The sequence below is a fragment of the Rhagoletis zephyria genome, unplaced genomic scaffold, assembly GCF_001687245.7.
Source record: "Rhagoletis zephyria isolate East Lansing unplaced genomic scaffold, Rhagoletis_zephyria_1.1 Rzeph_scaffold_00358, whole genome shotgun sequence".
Classification (NCBI taxonomy): Eukaryota; Metazoa; Arthropoda; class Insecta; order Diptera; family Tephritidae; genus Rhagoletis; species Rhagoletis zephyria.
In genome coordinates this window covers 132,423-151,830 of record NW_016157442.1, presented here as the reverse complement: position 1 = coordinate 151,830, position 19,408 = coordinate 132,423, and the positions used below count along the sequence as shown (strand labels likewise).

Below are 19,408 nucleotides of genomic sequence, written 5' to 3'. Positions count from 1 at the left end.
TAAAGGCGCCTTAATCCAGCGAGCAATTATCATTAAAGTTAAAATGCCTTGGTTAAAATTAATAAAAAGTTATTTCATTCTTTCTTTACCGGGACAATTGTTACATCGGTGGGCAACGACGCAATTACAGAACTTTAGACAGAGCAATATTTTTCGATCGGGTTCAAATCGGGCGATTGTGGGGGCCTATTCACGAATTCAAGTGTATTTGCGAAGTTGCTGTAGCTCACCAATGTAACAATCGTGTCGATAAAAAGGTAAAATATAACTTTTAGTTTGGTATTAAAAGCCCCACCTCCTTTCTATATGAAGAATAAATTTGTTGATGCAACAAAACGGAGCAGAGTTTCAGTTGAGCGAAGTAGAGGACTAGGTTTAAAATTTTTTCGACAAAACGGAACAAATCTACTCCTATCGGAGCGAAGTCCGAACGATGGCTTATTGTGTATATGAGGAAAATGTATGCTCTTTGTTTGGTACACAAAGTCAGTATTACCGCAGCCGTACTGCGATGAACATGATGTCGGTGGGATATAAATATTTTTTTCGCAACTTTTCATACCCTTCCTCCCGTAAACTGTTTTTCCCTTTCTCCAGCCCGCGCTCGCACTTTCGCTACTGCGCGGGCAAAAAAGTGCCCATGTCTGGTCTAGAGAATCCGAAAAATCCCAAAAACTCCGAAGTAGTCTCGAAAATACCGAAAAAGTCCAAAAATTCCAAAAATCCCGATATTAGTGCAGAGAATTCCGAAAACTCCGAAGTAGTCTTGAAAATACCGAAACAGTCCCTAAAGACCCAAAAATTCCGATATGAGTCCCGAGAATCCGAAAAGTCCCCAAAACTCCGAAGTAGTCTGAAAAATCCCGGAATAGTCCCGAAAGTTCTAAAAATCCCGATATTAGTCCCGAGAATCCCGAAGTAGTCTCCAAAATCCCGGAATATGCCCTAAAGCTTCTAAAATCCCGGCATTAGTACCGAGAACACCGAAATAGTGCCGAATGTCCAAAAAGTCTCGTTATTATCTAGTACTGAGAATCCCGAGATAGTCACACTGAGTTAATGCAAGTATTTAGTGTTTAATCAAGACATAAGTACTTAGTGGTTTGGTATGCAGTATGTAGTGAAGCCCTAAATACTAAGTACTTTTGTATCCAGTATTTAGTGAAAAAAAGTCTCTACCCAGCAAAAATGGGTAATCGCTTTTAGTGGTAACGTGTTCTAGAAGGCATAGCGTTATAATGCCTTCGAATTTTTTCGCTTCTTTTATGCATTGCTAGTATGGCAAAGTAGAATGTCCTACAATATTTTATTTATTTCGCTTCTTTGTTTCATTTCGGGGAATGCAAAGTAATATGTCCTATAATATTTCCTTTTTAATTCGTTTCTTTGCTTCATTTCCGGGAAAGCAAAGTATAATGTCCTACAATATTTTATTTGTTTCGCTTCTTTACTTCATTTCAGGGAATGCAAAGTAGAATGTCCTCCAACATTTTATTTGTTTCGCTTCTTTGCTTCATTTCAGGGAATGCAAAGTAGAATGTCCTACAATATTTTATTTGTTTCGCTTCTTTGCTTCATTTCCGGGAATGCAAAGTAGAATGCTGCATCGTAGTCAGCTGAAAAATAGAATGAATATCCAAAAGTTCTTTTTCTACCGTTGCTTTCTGTGGAAATTTGTCTCGCATAAAAATCATGTTTTGCTTTGTTCAATTTGCAGCGAAGTTGAAGTCAGTCGATGAAGTGAAGTACAAGAGTGAGGAAGTACAATTTTAAGCTTAATTAATAATGAATGTATGTACATACCGATTTTTAAGAAAATCTAAATACCTAAATACATACATACATATGTTTGTATAAAAGCTGATTTATAAAAATTTTAATTAATTTTAATCTTTTAAGACATTTTCTGATTTAAATTTAATATAAATAAGTATGTACTTATCTAAGCATTCTACATTAGTTTCTCTGTAAGGTATTCTTTGTTCGCTTCTCTGGATTCTGTTTATCCATGCGTTCTCCTTTCGTTTGAAGGTAATGCTGCGGGTAAGGGCTTACCTCCAATGACATGCCCATGTTAAAATAAGGACTTCTTGAAGCGAAAGGGTAAGCGATTCCCATCGCCTAGCTCGTTTCTACTTTCGTTCCTGTGGTAATCGTGTTTTTTGCTGGGTAGTAAATCCAAAGTCACTAAATACTTTGGTACGCGGTAGTTAGTGAGGCCAAAGTCTCAAAGTACTTCTGTACGCGGTGTTTCGTTAGGTGAAACTAAGTGAATACTTTTAGACAAAGTATTTAGCGCTGTGAAAATAAGTAAATACTAGCATACTTGGTATTTAGTAACATCCAAAATATTTAAGTAAATAGTACTTTGGTATTTACCACAACACAAATACCTAAATACTTTTGTACTTACTTAGTACTTACTTCTTAATACATACAATTTTGCCCATCACTGCTTTAAACAAAACAGAGGCAATAAAAAATCCTTAAATGGTCAAAACGTAGCGTCCTTATTATTTCAAATTACTGTATGTATAACACCGTGCGACAAAAACTAAATATTTTTAAAACTCACGAAAAAATCAATATATTCACAAATTAGGAGCCAAATATAGTATATAGTTTTTAGTTTTTGTCTCTGACGTCAGGACTTTTTAAAGGACTTTGAAATTCATTTAAAAGGACAAAATTCTTGTTTTTTATAAAAAAAAATATTTTAAACAAACAAATTACTAACCGATTTTTAAAAAATGTATATCGTTGTTAACGCAATCAAATTTTCTTTCTTCTGATATGCGTATTTGTATACTTCGTATATAAAAATTTGAGAAAAAACACTTAAAAGGAAAAAGTACCTGTTTTTATAAAAAAAAAAATTAACAGAGAAATTACTAACCGATTTTTAAGAATTTGGTATCGTTGTAAAGGCGATTTAATCCCCTTTCCTTTGGTGTGCATATTTGTATACTTGTGTATAATAATTTAAGAAAAAACACTTTAAAGCAAAAAATACCTTTTTTTATAAAGAAAAATATTTGAAACAAAAAAATTACTAACCGATTTTTAAAAAATTGGTATCGTTGTAAAGACTACCAGAAAACATACTTTCTTAAACCCAAAAATTTCATTTTATATACAAAAAAAAAATATAATTAAAAACATTTTTTCCCTCTATATAAACTCCTGCCCCCTAGATGAAAGGCTGGCTACGCCTTTATATACAAAACAATTAAAGTATCTGAACCGTAGGTATATCATACAGTCAGTTTGGTCTTTTAGAGCGCATACATGGTTCCATAATAATGATTCCAGTATCTTCATTTATGTATATTGTAACTACCAATATCTTATAAAGAGAAGTGTACATTTTTTAAATCTAAAACTAATAAAGTTAGAAGGACGAAATTCGAGGATGTGGTAGTTAACATATTACTCCTAACATAAATATTGGAAATTTCCAAGGATATTCAAGGATAAAGTTTTAGAAGGACATTTTCAAACTTATTCGTCCTGGTGCACCCAAAAATTAAATTTTTTTCTATTCTACAGAATTTTTTCTTTTAATTGATACCAATATTTTTACTCTACAATGCACCGCATCTTTCGAATAATTTTTTTATTCAATCATATTCTAGAAATTTCAAAGTCCTTTTAAACAAGGTCCGGACGTCCGAGAAAAAAACTAAAAACGCAGTTTTACTATATTTGGCCCCCAGTTTTGTGAATATATTAGGGGTATTCTCCAAATCTTGCAAAGCCATTGCACGTTGCACGGATTGCATAAATTGCAAACACACAACAAGAAAATTCATGGGAAACAACATTTCCTATCGCTGCAAAATATGCAACGTCGAAACCCATGTATATATTTTGCAAAATAGCATAGCAAGATAATAGCGACCCTGTGCTAGTTGTTTTGTTGTTGGAATTGCTACATATTTCTCTCATTCCTCTCATCTCGCTCACTTAATTTTTTTTTGCTGTCTCTTGTTATTGTATTTGATACATAATTTCGGTGCTTGCTCCCCATGCATGCTACCTCTTTGCAATGGGGTGTTCTCGTATTCTTCGAAATTTGGAATAGTATTTTTGCATTTCGTGCAATCCGTGCATCGTGCAAGACTTCGAGAATACCCCTATTGAGTTTTTCGTGTGTAAAATTGACTGTCGCACGGTGTAATACATAGTACCAGGTTAACCGAGCTTTTCCCGGAGTGCATATACTTTTTAAAGTTTTCAAGATTTGGATAGCTTTAAAAACGTATTTTAGATTTCGATATTTATTAAAAAAAATTTCTTACTCCAAATTTAGGTGGCAACCCTATTCGGAAATACGCTGGAATGAATGGTACATGTCTTGAGCGTATATAAACTGTGTGCACTTAAAAAAAAATGCTGATTGAAAATAACAAAATAAAAATTTGTATTACATAGAAGAGTGGCAACCCTGACGGAAAATATTTTCTTTTTTCTAAACAAAAAATTAAATAAATATTCGATTCAAAATAGGTGGCAAGATTAAAAATATTTTTAATTAGGGATCTTTAAAATACCTCCCATTTGATACCCATATTATGATGCTTTAATTAATTTGTATCTAATTTCGAATTGGTGGCAACCTTAGGCGAGTCTTCAGATAACCTTAAAATCCAAAATATTATCTGTTTACAAAATTGCATCAAAATCGTTAGAGCCTTTCCGAGAACCTTATGGATATGTACATATATATACAAGAATTGCTCGTTTAATGTAATAAGATTGTGTAGAATCGAAAATAAGTGGAAACCTTACACTATTATCCTAGGACATAATATTTTGTACCCTTGAATAGAAGTATTTTACCTTTTTTTTCTAAACAAAAAATTAAATAAATATTCGATTCGAAATAGGGGGCAAACCTATTAAAAATATTTTATGGATATATATGTATATATGTATACAAGATTTGCTCGCTTAATGCAATAAGATATGCACACAGTATTTATATGTATATTTCGCACGTTTAATAATACAGAGATGTAACTCAAAATTTAAGTTTTTTGAGAATTCATCATAGAATTAATAAGCTTGATAAGTAGAACATGTTCAGCCCAACAGAGGGCTAAACTTCCCAAACACCGCAAAGATATGGGTCTTTTCAACTGGCTTTTTGTATACCAACTGTATGCATTGATCAAATTTTGATTGCGTTTTCCCACAAAATTTAAATTTTGAAATAGTTCTGTATATTATTTAACGTGCGATATTTTTTAGCAAAACAAACTATATGGGGCGTTCCGTACCAAAATGTGTTCACTTCATGTGTTTTTTATTGTTTTCAAATTTTTAGGTTCGATGGATAATAGAGGTCTGCATCGGAAGACATTTCGCTTCTTAGTGAAGTTTTCTAGCGAATACGCTTCCTTCTCTTCCTCTCACTGAGAGTGCAGATAGTGAAGAGAAGTATAGTCGCTAATCGTCGAGTAACTAAGTAAAGTACTCGACAAACACTACGTTGTGAAACTTCCGCAAGTAAAAAGTTCCTTCATGTGAAGTTTTCAAGTATTTTAGGAAGTTTTCGTTTGAGAAGATAATAGAGATATAAGAAATATGATATGTCTCATGCACATAAACTATATTTACGTTTATTTCTATACGTTTTTTATATATGTATATACATATTTACATAGGTGTAAGTGCATACATTACATATGTGTATGTATGTATGTATATACATACATACTAGCTGTACCCTGCACGCTTTGCTGTGGCATATTCCTGATACCTGGATGATAAATAGTTGTGTTCGTTGACAAAATTCACAATCAAAATCAAGAGCATAAGAGAAATTTCTCTCCTAAAGAGAGGAAAAAGCAAAAAAAGTAAACGAACAGGAAATTAGCCATCACTTGCAAAAACCGGAAGAAGAAGATACACCAGCTGATTTTGTTTGTTTTATTTGTAAACAAACTGAAATTCATGTTGCCTCCATGGAAGGAAAAAGGAAAGTGAACGTTTAATGTTCGCCAGGAACATTTCTAGAAGTAAAAACTAGTTAGCACTATCATAAAGTCACATAGCAGGCAGCTAAAAAGCATACAAATACCAAAACTCGAAAAATTCAATTTTGTTTATTTACAAAAATTGCAACCATATGTTTTGTGATCATATGTTTTCGTGACGGATAATTTTTGCTGGCTAAAATTTTGTCAGTACAAAATGAACGCTGCTCTTGCATCAAAATGAACGCTTGCTCTCTCAATTTTTGTGTGTTGGATAATTTTTTGTCGTTATCGAACGCCACCCAGTAAAAGTTTGGTAAAGCTATTACAAATTTTTGTGTTGTCGAACGCAACTAATGATTAACGAAACAAAGTATACGCTTCAGATAAGGATTGTTCTATATCGAAAAAAAGTATACCCCTATTTTTTTATTTTGAAATCAAAAAAGATTTAGAGGTCGCTCAAAGCGCTCAAAGTTTTCCATGTATTTTTATATGGGGAAAAAACAACTTTTCGTGTAAATGGTATGGAATTCTTGAAAATCAATATTTTTCGATCGGAAAACTCTGGTTTTCTTCACTTTCAATAATAATACTGAATTGTTTATTTAACCATTTTTCAATACTAACGATTTTTTATTGGTACTCCCATTCAATTTTTCAGGGTTTTTGTGGGTATTTGGCGGACCTATAAGTTATAGTTGCGATAAAAAAATTGTTAAATAAACAATTGAGTATTATTATTGGGAGTTTTTCCGATAGAAAATATTGATTTTTAAGAATTTTATACCATTTCTACGAAAAGTTGCTTTTTCCGCATACAAAATACATGGAAAATTTTGGGCGCTTTGAGCGATTTAAAATAAAAAAATAAGGATACATTTTTCGGTATAGCACAATCTTAGGGAGTGAGAGCATAAAATTCCGACTTTACTTTTTCATGTGTATTTTTGGAACACCCTAGTGTAGGTATACAATAGTTTTCGTTTTTCCATTCTCTACGTAGATATCAAGGCTATCTGGTCTACCGACACGTAGCATAGATACCTTTCCAAAGGTTGACCTTGAGCATTACTGATTGTGATTCCGAATGCCAATCGAATTGGGAATCTTTTAAATTGAAATGATGTATCGGTCGGATTCTTTAACTTTGAAAGGCCACATTAAAATCTTTACTTTCACTACGTTGTTCATCAATTTCATAACTGCGACTCGCTTGCCGTTGCAGAGTTTCGGCTGATTAATATTCCGCAACATGATTATTGCCACAGCTATTTTCAATTTCAGTATGTTGGGTAATCCCTGGAAGATTAATCGAGTTCAAAAATTCCGTTGGATAATTAACTGCTTCATTTATTTCCACAACGGTGTTTACCGCTGTACATATGTTATTTCATTACTTCGAATGCTGGATTGAAAAACTTTATTGAGTTGATGGACATCCTTATTCTTCGCGGCAAGAAGAGCTCGTTCAATAAGCCAACCGTGATTCCTATAATTAATTTGAATATCCGGAAACATTCTTTCGATCAGTTCTTCTTTCGATGTTTCTAAGTTAAAAAAATTTTCAGGGAATAAAATTCTTCCTAATCTCTCATTGGCTGGCAGCTTTCCGTTCCCTATGTTCAATAATTGTCGCGAGAATACCTGGGCTGATTAATTGCTCTGTAGTGGGACATGCGTATTCGTATTCAACTGCAATGTATGTATGTGCCTCTTGCCACAATGTTGAATATTTCAGGCAAGCATTTATGTCGCCGCTAGTGGTAATCGAGAAATTACAGGCAATGTTTACGTAAAATGTCCACGTGTGTCAAGTTAGCACTACAATTTTCGAAATTGGAAAAGTTAATTACGGCATTAATTGTAGTGTTTTTGTTGTAAATTTGTTGTGGAAAGAAAAAATTTGTAGCTCTCGTTTTTTAAGAAAAATGGTATGTAGTGCTAACTTGACACCATACACCTAGTCGATAGAATTGAGATATCCAATATGTTACTATGCCATTAATTGTAGCTTTTAACTTTAAAATTTGTTGTGGAAAGAAAAAATTTGTAGCTTTCGTTTTTCTGGAAAAAATTGAGTTGACCCTTTTTCGAACAAAATTTAGTATGTAGTGCTAACTTGACACCATGCACCATTGACGACAGAATTGAGATATTGAAAATGTTACAACGGCATTAATTGTAGCTTTTTTGTTGTAAATTTGTTGTGGAAAGAAAAAATTTGTAGCTTTCGTTTTTTAAGAAAAAATGGTATGTAGTGCTAACTTGACACCATACACCTAGTCGATAGAATTGAGATATCCAATATGTTACTATGCCATTAGTTGTAGCTTTTAACTTTGAAATTTGTTGTGAAAAAAAAAATTTGTAGCTGCGTGCCAAATGAACTTTTCTCTCAAAGTTTACACTGCTGGCAAATGTAAATTAGGATTAACATTTAAAAACTTATTAATACATCTAAAGTAAAATCTGTGGGAAATTAACAATAAAATACTTTTTTCGCAAAATTTATAAAGGACCCGTTTATTTCTCAAAAAAACCTGGGTAACAGTTATTCGTCGCCACGCTGTATTGTAAGTAGTAGGCTAGTGAAATTCTTTATGATTAAAGTTAACTATTTTATAATGTTATGGAATTGTGACAACAATTTTAAATTTTCATTAAGGATTTTTAAACAGCGTTCATGGGAAATTTTTATGTTTTCGTTAGGTATGGTTTTTATTATTTTTTCATTTGTATCAGTAGTTTTTAATATTTTTTTTTTTCATTGCGAAATTTGTATACCAACTCTTCGTTGATAATATGATCACTTCGTTTGATAAGATTTTGTAAATGCTTTCTTCAGTTAAACTGTTCGACTTTTGGAAAAGCGGAAACGTAAAAAAATCTCTAGTAACACTTTCGTTTGGAACCAATTATGTAATATTTCATTTAGTTGCAATATTTGCAGTCTTTACTTTTAGATAGGGCATAATCTTATTGAAAATATTTCTAAATCAAGATTTCTCAAATGCCTTTAGTTTGGTACCCATATTCTAACATTTCATTTCTTTGACCAATTTAATTGAGTTAAATTTTCAAACAGGTGGCAACCCTCTTCAAACATATTTTCGACTATAGGTCTTTTAAATTTCTTTAGTTTAATACTCACATTGCAATATTTCATTTGTTTAGTCAATTTAACTGAGTTAAAATTTTCAAATAGGTGGCAACCCTCCTCAAAAATATTTTTAAGTCTTCTTTTTTAAACCTCTTTAATTTGATACCTATGTATATAAATTGAATTGAGTTTAATTTTCAAACAGGTGGCAACCCTCCTCAAACATATTTTCGGCTGCAAGCCATCTTAAAAATCTAAAGATTGACCCCCAAATTGCAGTATCAATTTAACTGAGTTTAAATTTTCAAAGCAAATGTACTCAAAAATATTTCCAGCAGTTATCTTTCTTAAACCTCTTTAGTTTAATATCTATATTGTAATATATCATTTAGTTTGTCAATTAAATTGCGATACATTTTTTAACAGGTGGCAACCCTCCTTTAAAATATTTTCGACAGCCTTCTTTAAACTCTTGTGTTTGACACCCACATAGCAATATTTCGTGTACTTTATCAATTTAACTGAGTCAAAATTTTAAAATAGGTGGCAACCGTCCTCAAAAATATTTCCAGCATTTATTTTTCTTAAACCTCTTTAATTTGATACCCATATTGTAATAATTTGTTTATTTTATCAATATAATTGGGTTTAAAAATTTTCAAATAGGTGGCAACCCTCCAATTTTTTTGCGATATCATTGGTGCTTGTATTATACCGAACAATACAAAAAAGAGATTATTCAAATCAGTTCAGCCGTTCTAGAGTTCTGGCGACCGTCACATACGAACACAACATTTTTATATATGTATATCATTTAGTTTATCAATTAAATCGCGCTAAATTTTTTAACAGGTGGCAACCCTCCTTTAAAATATTTTCGACTGTAAGCCTTAAAACTCTTTAGTTTGACACCCACATGGCAACATTTCATTTATTTTATCAATTTTGTTATTTTGACAAATAGGCAAAAATATTTCCAGCAGTTTTCTTTCTTAAACCTCTTTAATTTCATACCCATATTGTAATCATGTATTTATTTTATCAATATAATTCGGTTTAAAAATTTTCAAATAGGTGGCAGTCCTCCAATTTTTTGCGATATCATTGGTTCTGGTATTATACCGAACAATACAAAAAAAAAATATTCAAATCGGTTCAGCCGTTCTCGAGTTTTGACGACCGTGACATACGAACACAACATTTTTATATATACTTATTATAAGATGTACATATGTGTTTCTTTAAGGTTTTTTATGTCATCGCTCCATATCTACCCTCATAAATACTACATGAAATTTAAATATTGAAACACAATTTTGAAGGTCAGCTTTACCGCTTTACATAGGGTTGCCATCTGCCTGCAGATAGAGTGAATAAAATATTTAAGTAGCGTAAAATTTTGCAACGCTTTTATCGAACGAAAGCCATTTCAGTGCACTTTTATTAAGAGGTAATATTTTTTAATAGCGTTGCCATCTGCCTAAAAGGTTAAATTAAATATATTATATATATGTATGTGTCGATGTAAACAAATAACTTTGTTAATTTTAATCTCATTTGGAAATGCTGAATGACCCTGTATATAAGTGTATATGCATCTCATGTTACATGACAAACTACTGTGTGTTCAAACTACTGTGTACAAAATACTGTGTTAAACAAATTTCACTATAATCGAAGTAAGCTGTTTTCGTGTACCTTTTCAATATGTTCTTCGGGTTTGTGAGCGAGGTAAAAGCATTTCACTTTACCGAGTGTGCTTCTGCGCGTCACGACAAAAACCATGAGTATTGAAAATGTAAGAAAGAGACGAAAGTGTATGCACAGAGTTGTGTCTTGTGAATACACTAGTACAAGAAGAAGGATGAAGCGCGTTTTGAATTGAGTAAGGCATTATGGTGAAAATACTTGTGGAAGACGGACGCGCGGTTGTACACTACGCTTTACCTGGAGAAAACTATCTGATCTGATATTAATTAAGATAATGGAAACCGGCGTTTACATTAACGGCGCTCTTGCCACAACACCAACTTGCAACGAAATAAGTATAAATGGTATTTCTAATGGAGCGCCGTCATCAAAAGTGGGATGGACTCCCCCATCTTCAGTGAATGCAAATGAGCAGTTGTGCCAAATATTGGAACAGCAAAATCGACAATTTATTGAACTGTTCCAAGCGGTACAGTCACCAAAATCCACCAGACAGGGCGGAAGTATTACACTACCAAAATTTAACCCTGTCGTTTTGGGTGTAGATGCAATTTCTTGGTGCTCAACTGTGTACGTAATAATGGCAGACAATCCATTAGAAGGCAGTACACTTATTATAGCCCTCAGTAAGTCAATGGAGGGGTGTGCATCGCAATGGTTGTCTCAAATAAGCTCACTATTTCATAAATGGAAATCACTAACTATTGAGGAAATAGCTATCGCAGTGGTTCTTGCACATTCTTCTCGTTTTAACAACAGTTTGCAACGTTTGTTATTTAAAACGAGCATAAAGACACGAAACGAACTCCAGCAAGAACTCAGAGCCTTTGTGTTTGGCAAAAGAAAGTTTGCTTTTGAAAATCAGCCAGAGTCAAAAAAACATAAACCATCGGCTTACCTAAAATGCCATTTCTGCGGAAAAGTGGGCCATAAAATTGCCGATTGCCGATTGAAAAAAGATAAAGGCAAATCATCAATGAAATCATGTCAATTTTCGGGCAGCATGTCAGCAGAAAAATGTCGGCCATCACTTATTTGCTTCAAGTGTGGAGAAGCTGGCCATATTGCATCAAAGTGTAACAAAAGCAGCAATCGGTATTCAAGCAACAATAAATCCGGTTTTGAAAAGAAAGTGGACGCATGCGAAATAATCGAACCTAAGGAAATACTGAGTCAATCTGGTGAGTTATATCTATTCTGTTTTGATTCCGGGGCTGAATGTTCGCTTCTTAAGGAAACGGTGTCGGAGAAATTTTCGGGAAAGAGGTAAGAGGTATCGGAAATAAGTACATCTATATGTAGTAATTTTCAAATCCTATCAAATGTTAAAATCGGTGATTATTCCCTCGGAAGTTTTATTCCATGCTGTACTAGATAAATATTTAAAGCACGATGTTATGACTGGCCATGAAATTCTGAACCGTTCGGTATTATTATTACAGCTAATAAATTTGAAATTTTTAAGGAAAAGATAGCAAATACATGTTCTAACAGCTCATTTACTCTTGATACCGACCTATCAGAAAATGATAAATCTCAGTTAATGTCATTGATGAGTGAGTATTCCGAATTCTCCATAGAAGGTATTCCGCAAACTCGTGTCACCACTGGCCAGTTAGAGATACGGTTAATTGATCAAAGTAAAACTGTGCAAAGGCGTCCCTATAGGCTTAGTTCGGAAGAAAAAGAGATTGTTAGAAATAAAATAGCGGAGTTGATAAAATACAATATAATTCGCCCTAGTTGTTCTCCGTTTGCTAGTCCTATGCTACTCGTAAAGAAGAAGAACGGGGCTGATCGCCTTTGTGTTGACTACCGCGGATTGAATTCGAACATAATTTCCGATAAGTATCCATTACCACTTATATCTGACCAAATTGCCAGGTTGCGGGGAGGAAATTATTTTTCTTGTTTGAATATGGCGAGCGGATTTCACCAAATCCCTGTCCATCCAAAATGAATTGAACTCACTGCTTTTGTCACGCCAGAGGGGCAGTATGAATTTTTGACTATGCCCTTTGGACTCAAGAATGACCCATCGGTTTTCCAACGAGCTGTGATGAAAGCATTAGGGGACCTTGCATACTCATATGTCATAGTGTATATGGATGACATTATGATTATTTCGTCAACAAAAGAGGAAGCGTTTGAAAGATTAGAGGTGGTGTTAAATATTTTGACAAAGGCTGGGTTTTCGTTTAATATTACTAAATGTTCTTCTCTAAAATCGAGTGTTGAATATCTAGGATATGAAGTTAAAGCCGGCGTAATACGACCCAACCCGCGTAAAATTCAAGCATTAACAGCTCTACCACTACCTCAATCTGTTCACCAGTTAAGACAATTTATAGGGTTGGCTTCGTATTTCCGCCAATTTGTAGCAAAATTTTCACAAATAATGAAGCCACTGTACTTTCTTGTCTCCAATAAAAACAATTTTATTTGGAAGCCAGAGCATGAACAGATACGACAGCAGATAATTTCTATATTGACAAATAAACCAGTTTTAACCATTTTTTATCCGCAATATCCAATCGAATTACATACAGACGCTAGTGCCGATGGCTATGGTGCTATTCTGTTACATAAAATTAACACTAAGCCACATGTTATCGAATATTATAGTAAAAGAACTTCTCCTGCGGAATCTAGATATCATTCATATGAGTTAGAGACTTTGGCCGTCGATTAAATATTTTCGACATTATCTGCAAGGGCACCAATTTGTTGTAATCACGGATTGTAATTCTATCAAAGTATCGCGTACCTAAAACGATTTAATACCGAGGGTCCATCGTTGGTGGGCCTATCTGCAATCCTTTGATTTTGCGGTTGAGTATGCAGAAGGTAAACGGATGGCTCACGCAGACTTCTTTTCTCGTAATCCATTACCCTCTGATAATCTGCCAGTTACGAGAATTCCTGAAAAGCGTGTCAATCTTGCAGAAATTTCAGAAGATTGTCTCCTTGCAGAGCAACAACGGGATCGAGAAGTAGCTTCTATTGTTTGCAAATTAAGAAATAAAGAACTTAACAGAGATGAGGCGAATACATATGAACTGCGTGCAGGCACATTGTATAGAAAAATACAAAGAAATGGCAAAACGAAATGTTTACCAGTTGTTCCTACACAGATGGTCCGTAATTAATCATGTGCATGTGTCTATTATGCATTTGGGTTCAAAGAAGACACTTGACAAGGTTTATGAATATTACTGGTTCGATAATATGTCTAAGTACGTTAGAAAATTTGTTGATAATTGTATAACCTGCAAGCTATCCAAATCACATACCGGCAAAATACAAGCAGAACTGCACCCAATTCCTAAAGTTAGCATTCCTTGGCATACCGTTCACATCGATATTACTGGCAAATTGAGTGGTAAGAATGACCTTAAGGAATATATTATCGTTTATTATTTATATCATACTATAAATATTGACACAGAAAACTGTATTACGTCCCTCAAGTCATCAATTTCACTATTTGGTGTGCCTACTCGTGTAATTGCCGACCAGGGTAGGTGTTTCGCTAGCAAAGGGTTCCGGGATATTTGTTCTTCACAAAATATTAATTTACATCTGATTGCTACAGGTGCTAGTCGTGCTAATTGACAGATAGAAAGAGTAATGAGTACGTTGAAAAATCTGTTAACGGCAGTTGAAACAAGCCAACGCTCTTGGCAAGATGCACTGGGCGAAATTCAACTGGCACTCAATTCCACGGTCAATCGGGTTACAAAGGCTAGTCCATTAGAGTTACTAATATGTAGGTAAAGAGGCACAGACGTTCGGTTTAATTTCAATTAATACAGAAGAAAACAGAGTCGATGTTGATTTATTAAGAACTCAAGCAACTAAAAATATACAGGAAAATGCTTGTTATGACAAGAAAAGTTTTGATAAAGGTAAAGCGAAAATTGTTAAGACATAAAGTTGGCGATTATGTACTACTTAAAAATGAAGAGCGACATCAGACAAAATCAGATCCTAAGTTCCGTGGTCCGTTTTTGGTGACAGAGGTTTTGGATGGAGACAGATACGTATTGAAAACTTTGAGTAGCAAAATGACATACAAATACTCACATGAACACTTGCGTAAGCTTCCGGAGGAAGAAATTGCTAATGAGTTAAACATGAGCGATGTTGAAAGTGCAATTGAGCTTGTTAGAGATGAAGACGTTGAAAGACGCGTTATTAGTGAGAAAACGTTGAAAGAGACGTAAGTGGTGATGAAAACGTTGAAAGAGGCGTTATTGGTGATGAAAATGGTGAAAGAGGCGTTATTGACGATAAAGACGTTGAAAAAGACGTTAACAAAAAAAAAAAAAATAAAAAAAAAATAAAAAAAAAAATAAAAAAAAACGTCGGCCGCTGTGGTGTAGTGGTAAGCAGTGCGCGCTTCCACTCCGCAGCACCTGGGTTCAAACCCTGGTCAAAGCAACATCGCAAAAAATATAGAAAAAAGGTTTTTTCTTAACAGCGGTCGTCCCTCGGCAGGCAATGGCAAATCTCCGAGTGTATTTCTGCCATGAAAAACAGCTTCTCATAAAAATACAATCGCCGTTCGGAGTCGGCGTAAAACTGTAGGCCCCTCCGCTTTGTGTGACAACATCAAGGCGCACGCCACAAATCGGAGGAGAAGCTCGGCCAAACACTAACATATGTGTAAGCGCCAATCTATTATTATAAATAAATAAAACGTGTTATGTGAGCTATTTCATTAAGACCTGATTTCAGAAAGTTTACTCCTAATAATAACGCTCTGTCACTGAAAGCTATCATATGAAAATTATTTTTTAAAAGTTTTGTTGTATAAACATTTTCATTTATGTAAAATATTGTTTTGTTGCTATAGTATTACACCCGAGGACGTGTGATAGTCAGGAAGGCCGTGTCCATGTCAACAAATAACTTTGCTAATTTTAATCTCATTTGGAAATGCTGAATGACCCTGTATATAATAGTATATGCATCTCATGTTACATAACCAACTATTGTGTGTTCAAACTACTGTGTAAAAATACTGTGTATGCACAGAGTTGTGTCTGGTGAATACACTAGTACAAGAAGAAGGATGAAGCGCGTTTTGAACTGAGTAAGGCATTATGGTGAAAATACTTGTGGAAGACGGACGCGCGGTTGTACACTACGCTTTACCTGGAGAAAACTATCTGATCTAATATTAATTAAGATAATGGAAACCGGCGTTAACATTAACGGCGATCCTGCCTCAACACCAACTTGCAACGAAATAAATATACATGTTATTTCTAACGGAGCGCCGTCATATGTAATTTCAATAAATTATTCCTCTATGAATGTTAAATAATCAAATTTTTGAATAGGGTTGCCAACTATATATATCATAAAAGCTAATTTATATATATATGTAGTTCTGGTGAATAATTTTATGATGAGTATATGATCACTATTCAAGTGACTTTCGCCCACTTGAAGAATGCATCCCTGCGCATCTTCAATCACACAAGCATCCCTTTGGAAATGGTCAAGAAATGCATCCCTGCTTTCATTTCCAATTGGAATTTCCAATGATGGCTATAAAACCGCTAAAGCATAGTTCACTCCAAATCGGTACGCATGAAATGGTTATATATTTTTAACAGGTTTTCAGAAAATAATATTTAATATATTAAAATAAAGGGAAAAGACTCCTTTATAGACACATATTAGCGAACGTTTCATATTTTGCTTGGATAAATAAATAACATATAATTTCTTTGATAATGATACAATTTTTCTGAACACCCGTTCTAGAGACTTGAGTAGTCAACTTGCTCTACTAAACTATATTTAGTTTATGTTTTTCAACAGTTCGCACATCTCTACTGATTTTGTGTTAAATAAATACCATGTATTTTTCGATTTGACGTAAATAAATAGGTCATATTCGTAAATTGATGACTTCCAGAACTTTATTCACATGATTATCTTCAATTCGATTTAAAGTCAGTTGTGAATAATTAATTGTCATAAAAACCAACCAACACTTTACAAAAGGTCTAAAGTGAATGATACAATGGAATAACACTTTGTGCAAACGCTCCTTCCAGCAAATTTCTGGGTTCATATGACCCATTGTGGAGTCTGATCGAGTTTTATTGAGACTGCCTCGATTCTCTTGTCATTTCATAGCCCCTTGGCAACTGTGTAAACTTTTATAAATTTAGTTTTAAGAGGATATCACCCTGTTTCTTTTTAGCTTAAAACTTTTAACGTGGAATTTGACCGAAGTCAAGTTTTAAACATGTTTTATTAGTCATTATTATAAAATACCAAATTTGGTGTAAACATTGGGGTAAAGTAAACGAGTGCAGTTTTTGTTATTAAATTTATTTAATGTAACTTAAATTTGTATATAATAACTCGATAAGGTTTAAGTCTGATAAGTCGATTTTTTTTCCTAAGTGAGGTAAAGCGACTTATTCTTAAGCTGGTACGGAATGATGCTTTTTAATAATTAGTTTACTCCGCTTATTTAAGCAGAGGGAATCCATTCATTAATTTATGGAGGAAACTTAGAAGTTATTGGTATCTTTAATTTCAATTTGATATTTGATCTCGAAAATGTCGGATTTTCAACGAATTTGTTCAACATTATTTTTTGAGTAGCTACTTCCAACGCGAATAAAACTGTCAAATTAAAAGCCAGTACTATAAAATGGTACATCTATTGTCTAACGACCTACATTGAAACTTTTTTAAACATTCCTACAATTGCTGTACAGGAGTTGCTGGAACGCGTACCGATTTACAGTGAACTATTCTTTACGCACATTCGTATCCGGCCTTCTTATCTTCATAGCAGCCAACCTTATATCATCGATCATCGTGACGGAGCCACCAGATTCATCCAACGTGGGAAACATAACCATCACCGATCATCTTAACCAGACATGGGCACTTTTGCCCGTATGGCAAGCGAGCCCATTCCGCGGGCTTGATCAGGGGGAAATCATGGGCAAACGGGAAGGGTGCAACAAATCTTACTAATACACGTATAGCAATGAGAGCCACTGCACACGCATTCTGGAGTAAAAAGGCTCACTCTCCCAAACGTACGCCACATACACTCCTCGTCATTTGAATAGCTCAACTTTTTAATCTTTAGTATTTACGCTTTTAATTTTGTTTATTGAATAATCATTACATCCGATTTTAAAACTTTATACAGAGTTAAAAAAATGCCAACAAAGGGGTACAATAAAGTGCAAGTTTCAAGTGTGTAAAATAGCGGTGATTTTTGACAATTTTTTTGGTGATAGTGCTGCGCATTTTCTCTCATACAAAGTACGCTCGACAAAACTTTTATATGGAATAAAATGCGCAGCACTGTCAATAAAAAATAAATGAATTTGAAAAATCGGGGCTGTTTTAGAGTCACTTCAATTTTGCACTTAATTACACTATAATTGAATGGGCTACACAACTGCATATCAGAAATTTTTCTAAAAATATTATTAACTTATTCACTGCAGGTCATTAGGATGGCACACTCCTATGTTGACCTTTTTTAAGAACTGTTTCCAGCTCTCGAGAAAAACGAAAAAATCATATAAAATGCTGCCCAAGAAATGGAAAATAAACTTTCTTTTAAGTTTTAGTTTGTATAAAAATTTTAAAATTGCATTTACCCGTAGAATATGCTATATCGTCACTAGACACGAATAAAGGCGCGAGCTCAAAAGTTGATGGCGAAAAAAGTTTTTTATAAGCATCTTTTTTCGCAAAATTTTTTTAAACGCTTTTTTTCACCGTCAAAACACCAGCGCGCCTTTATTCGTATGTAGTGACGATATTTAAAAAAAAAAATTTATATTAAATAAACAAACGGAAAACTGTAAATATTAAGAATTGACAGGGGTGTGCAATTCAAATGACGAGGAGTGTATATGAGCAGATGTGATCACTACCACAAGTAAACGCGAGCTGTTCTTTGGTGCCCTTTTCAAGGCAATTTTATAATAAAAGCGTCGATTTTGGTTGAACGACAAAAATCTACTAGAAAATCGACCCGTGTAAAGGCGCCTTAATCCAGCGAGCAATTATCATTAAAGTTAAAATGCCTTGGTTAAAATTAATAAAAAGTTATTTCATTCTTTCTTTACCGGGACAATTGTTACATCGGTGGGCAACGACGCAATTACAGAACTTTAGACAGAGCAATATTTTTCGATCGGGTTCAAATCGGGCGATTGTGAGGGCCTATTCACGAATTCAAGTGTATTTGCAAAGTTGCTGTAGCTCACCAATGTAACAATCGTGTCGATAAAAAGGTAAAATATAACTTTTAGTTTGCTATTTAAAACCCCACCTCCTTTCTATTTGAAGAGTAAATTTGTTGATGCAACAAAACGGAGCAGATTTTCAGTTGAGCGAAGTAGAGGACTAGGTTTCAATTTTTTTCGACAAAACGGATCAAATGTACTCCTATCGGAGCGAAGTCCGAACGATGGCTTATTGTATATATGACAGTGCCCGCCAAACACTTTCCTGGGAAACGAACTATATTCGGCCTTTCACATGTACACAATCGGCTTCTTACACGTACACAATCCGAACGTTAACAGAAAGAGTAGAAGAGCAACAAATA

The 19,408-nt window shown here is 34.1% G+C and overlaps 1 protein-coding gene across 2 annotated transcripts in view; it reads left to right on the top strand.

The window, feature by feature from the left end:
• The window catches only part of Kdm5 (Lysine demethylase 5), a 122,458-nt gene that overhangs the window by 96,227 nt on the left and 6,823 nt on the right, over positions 1-19,408 (top strand). The window contains exon 3 of one of the 2 annotated variants that reach the window (XM_017610970.1): positions 4,313-4,380. The exons of the other annotated variant lie outside the window; for it this stretch is intronic. Within the exon in view, the coding sequence (XP_017466459.1) occupies positions 4,313-4,345 (33 nt within the window). The 3' untranslated portion in view covers positions 4,346-4,380. Of the gene's footprint in view, positions 1-4,312; positions 4,381-19,408 lie in introns of those variants that run through there. 2 annotated transcript variants of the gene reach the window in all.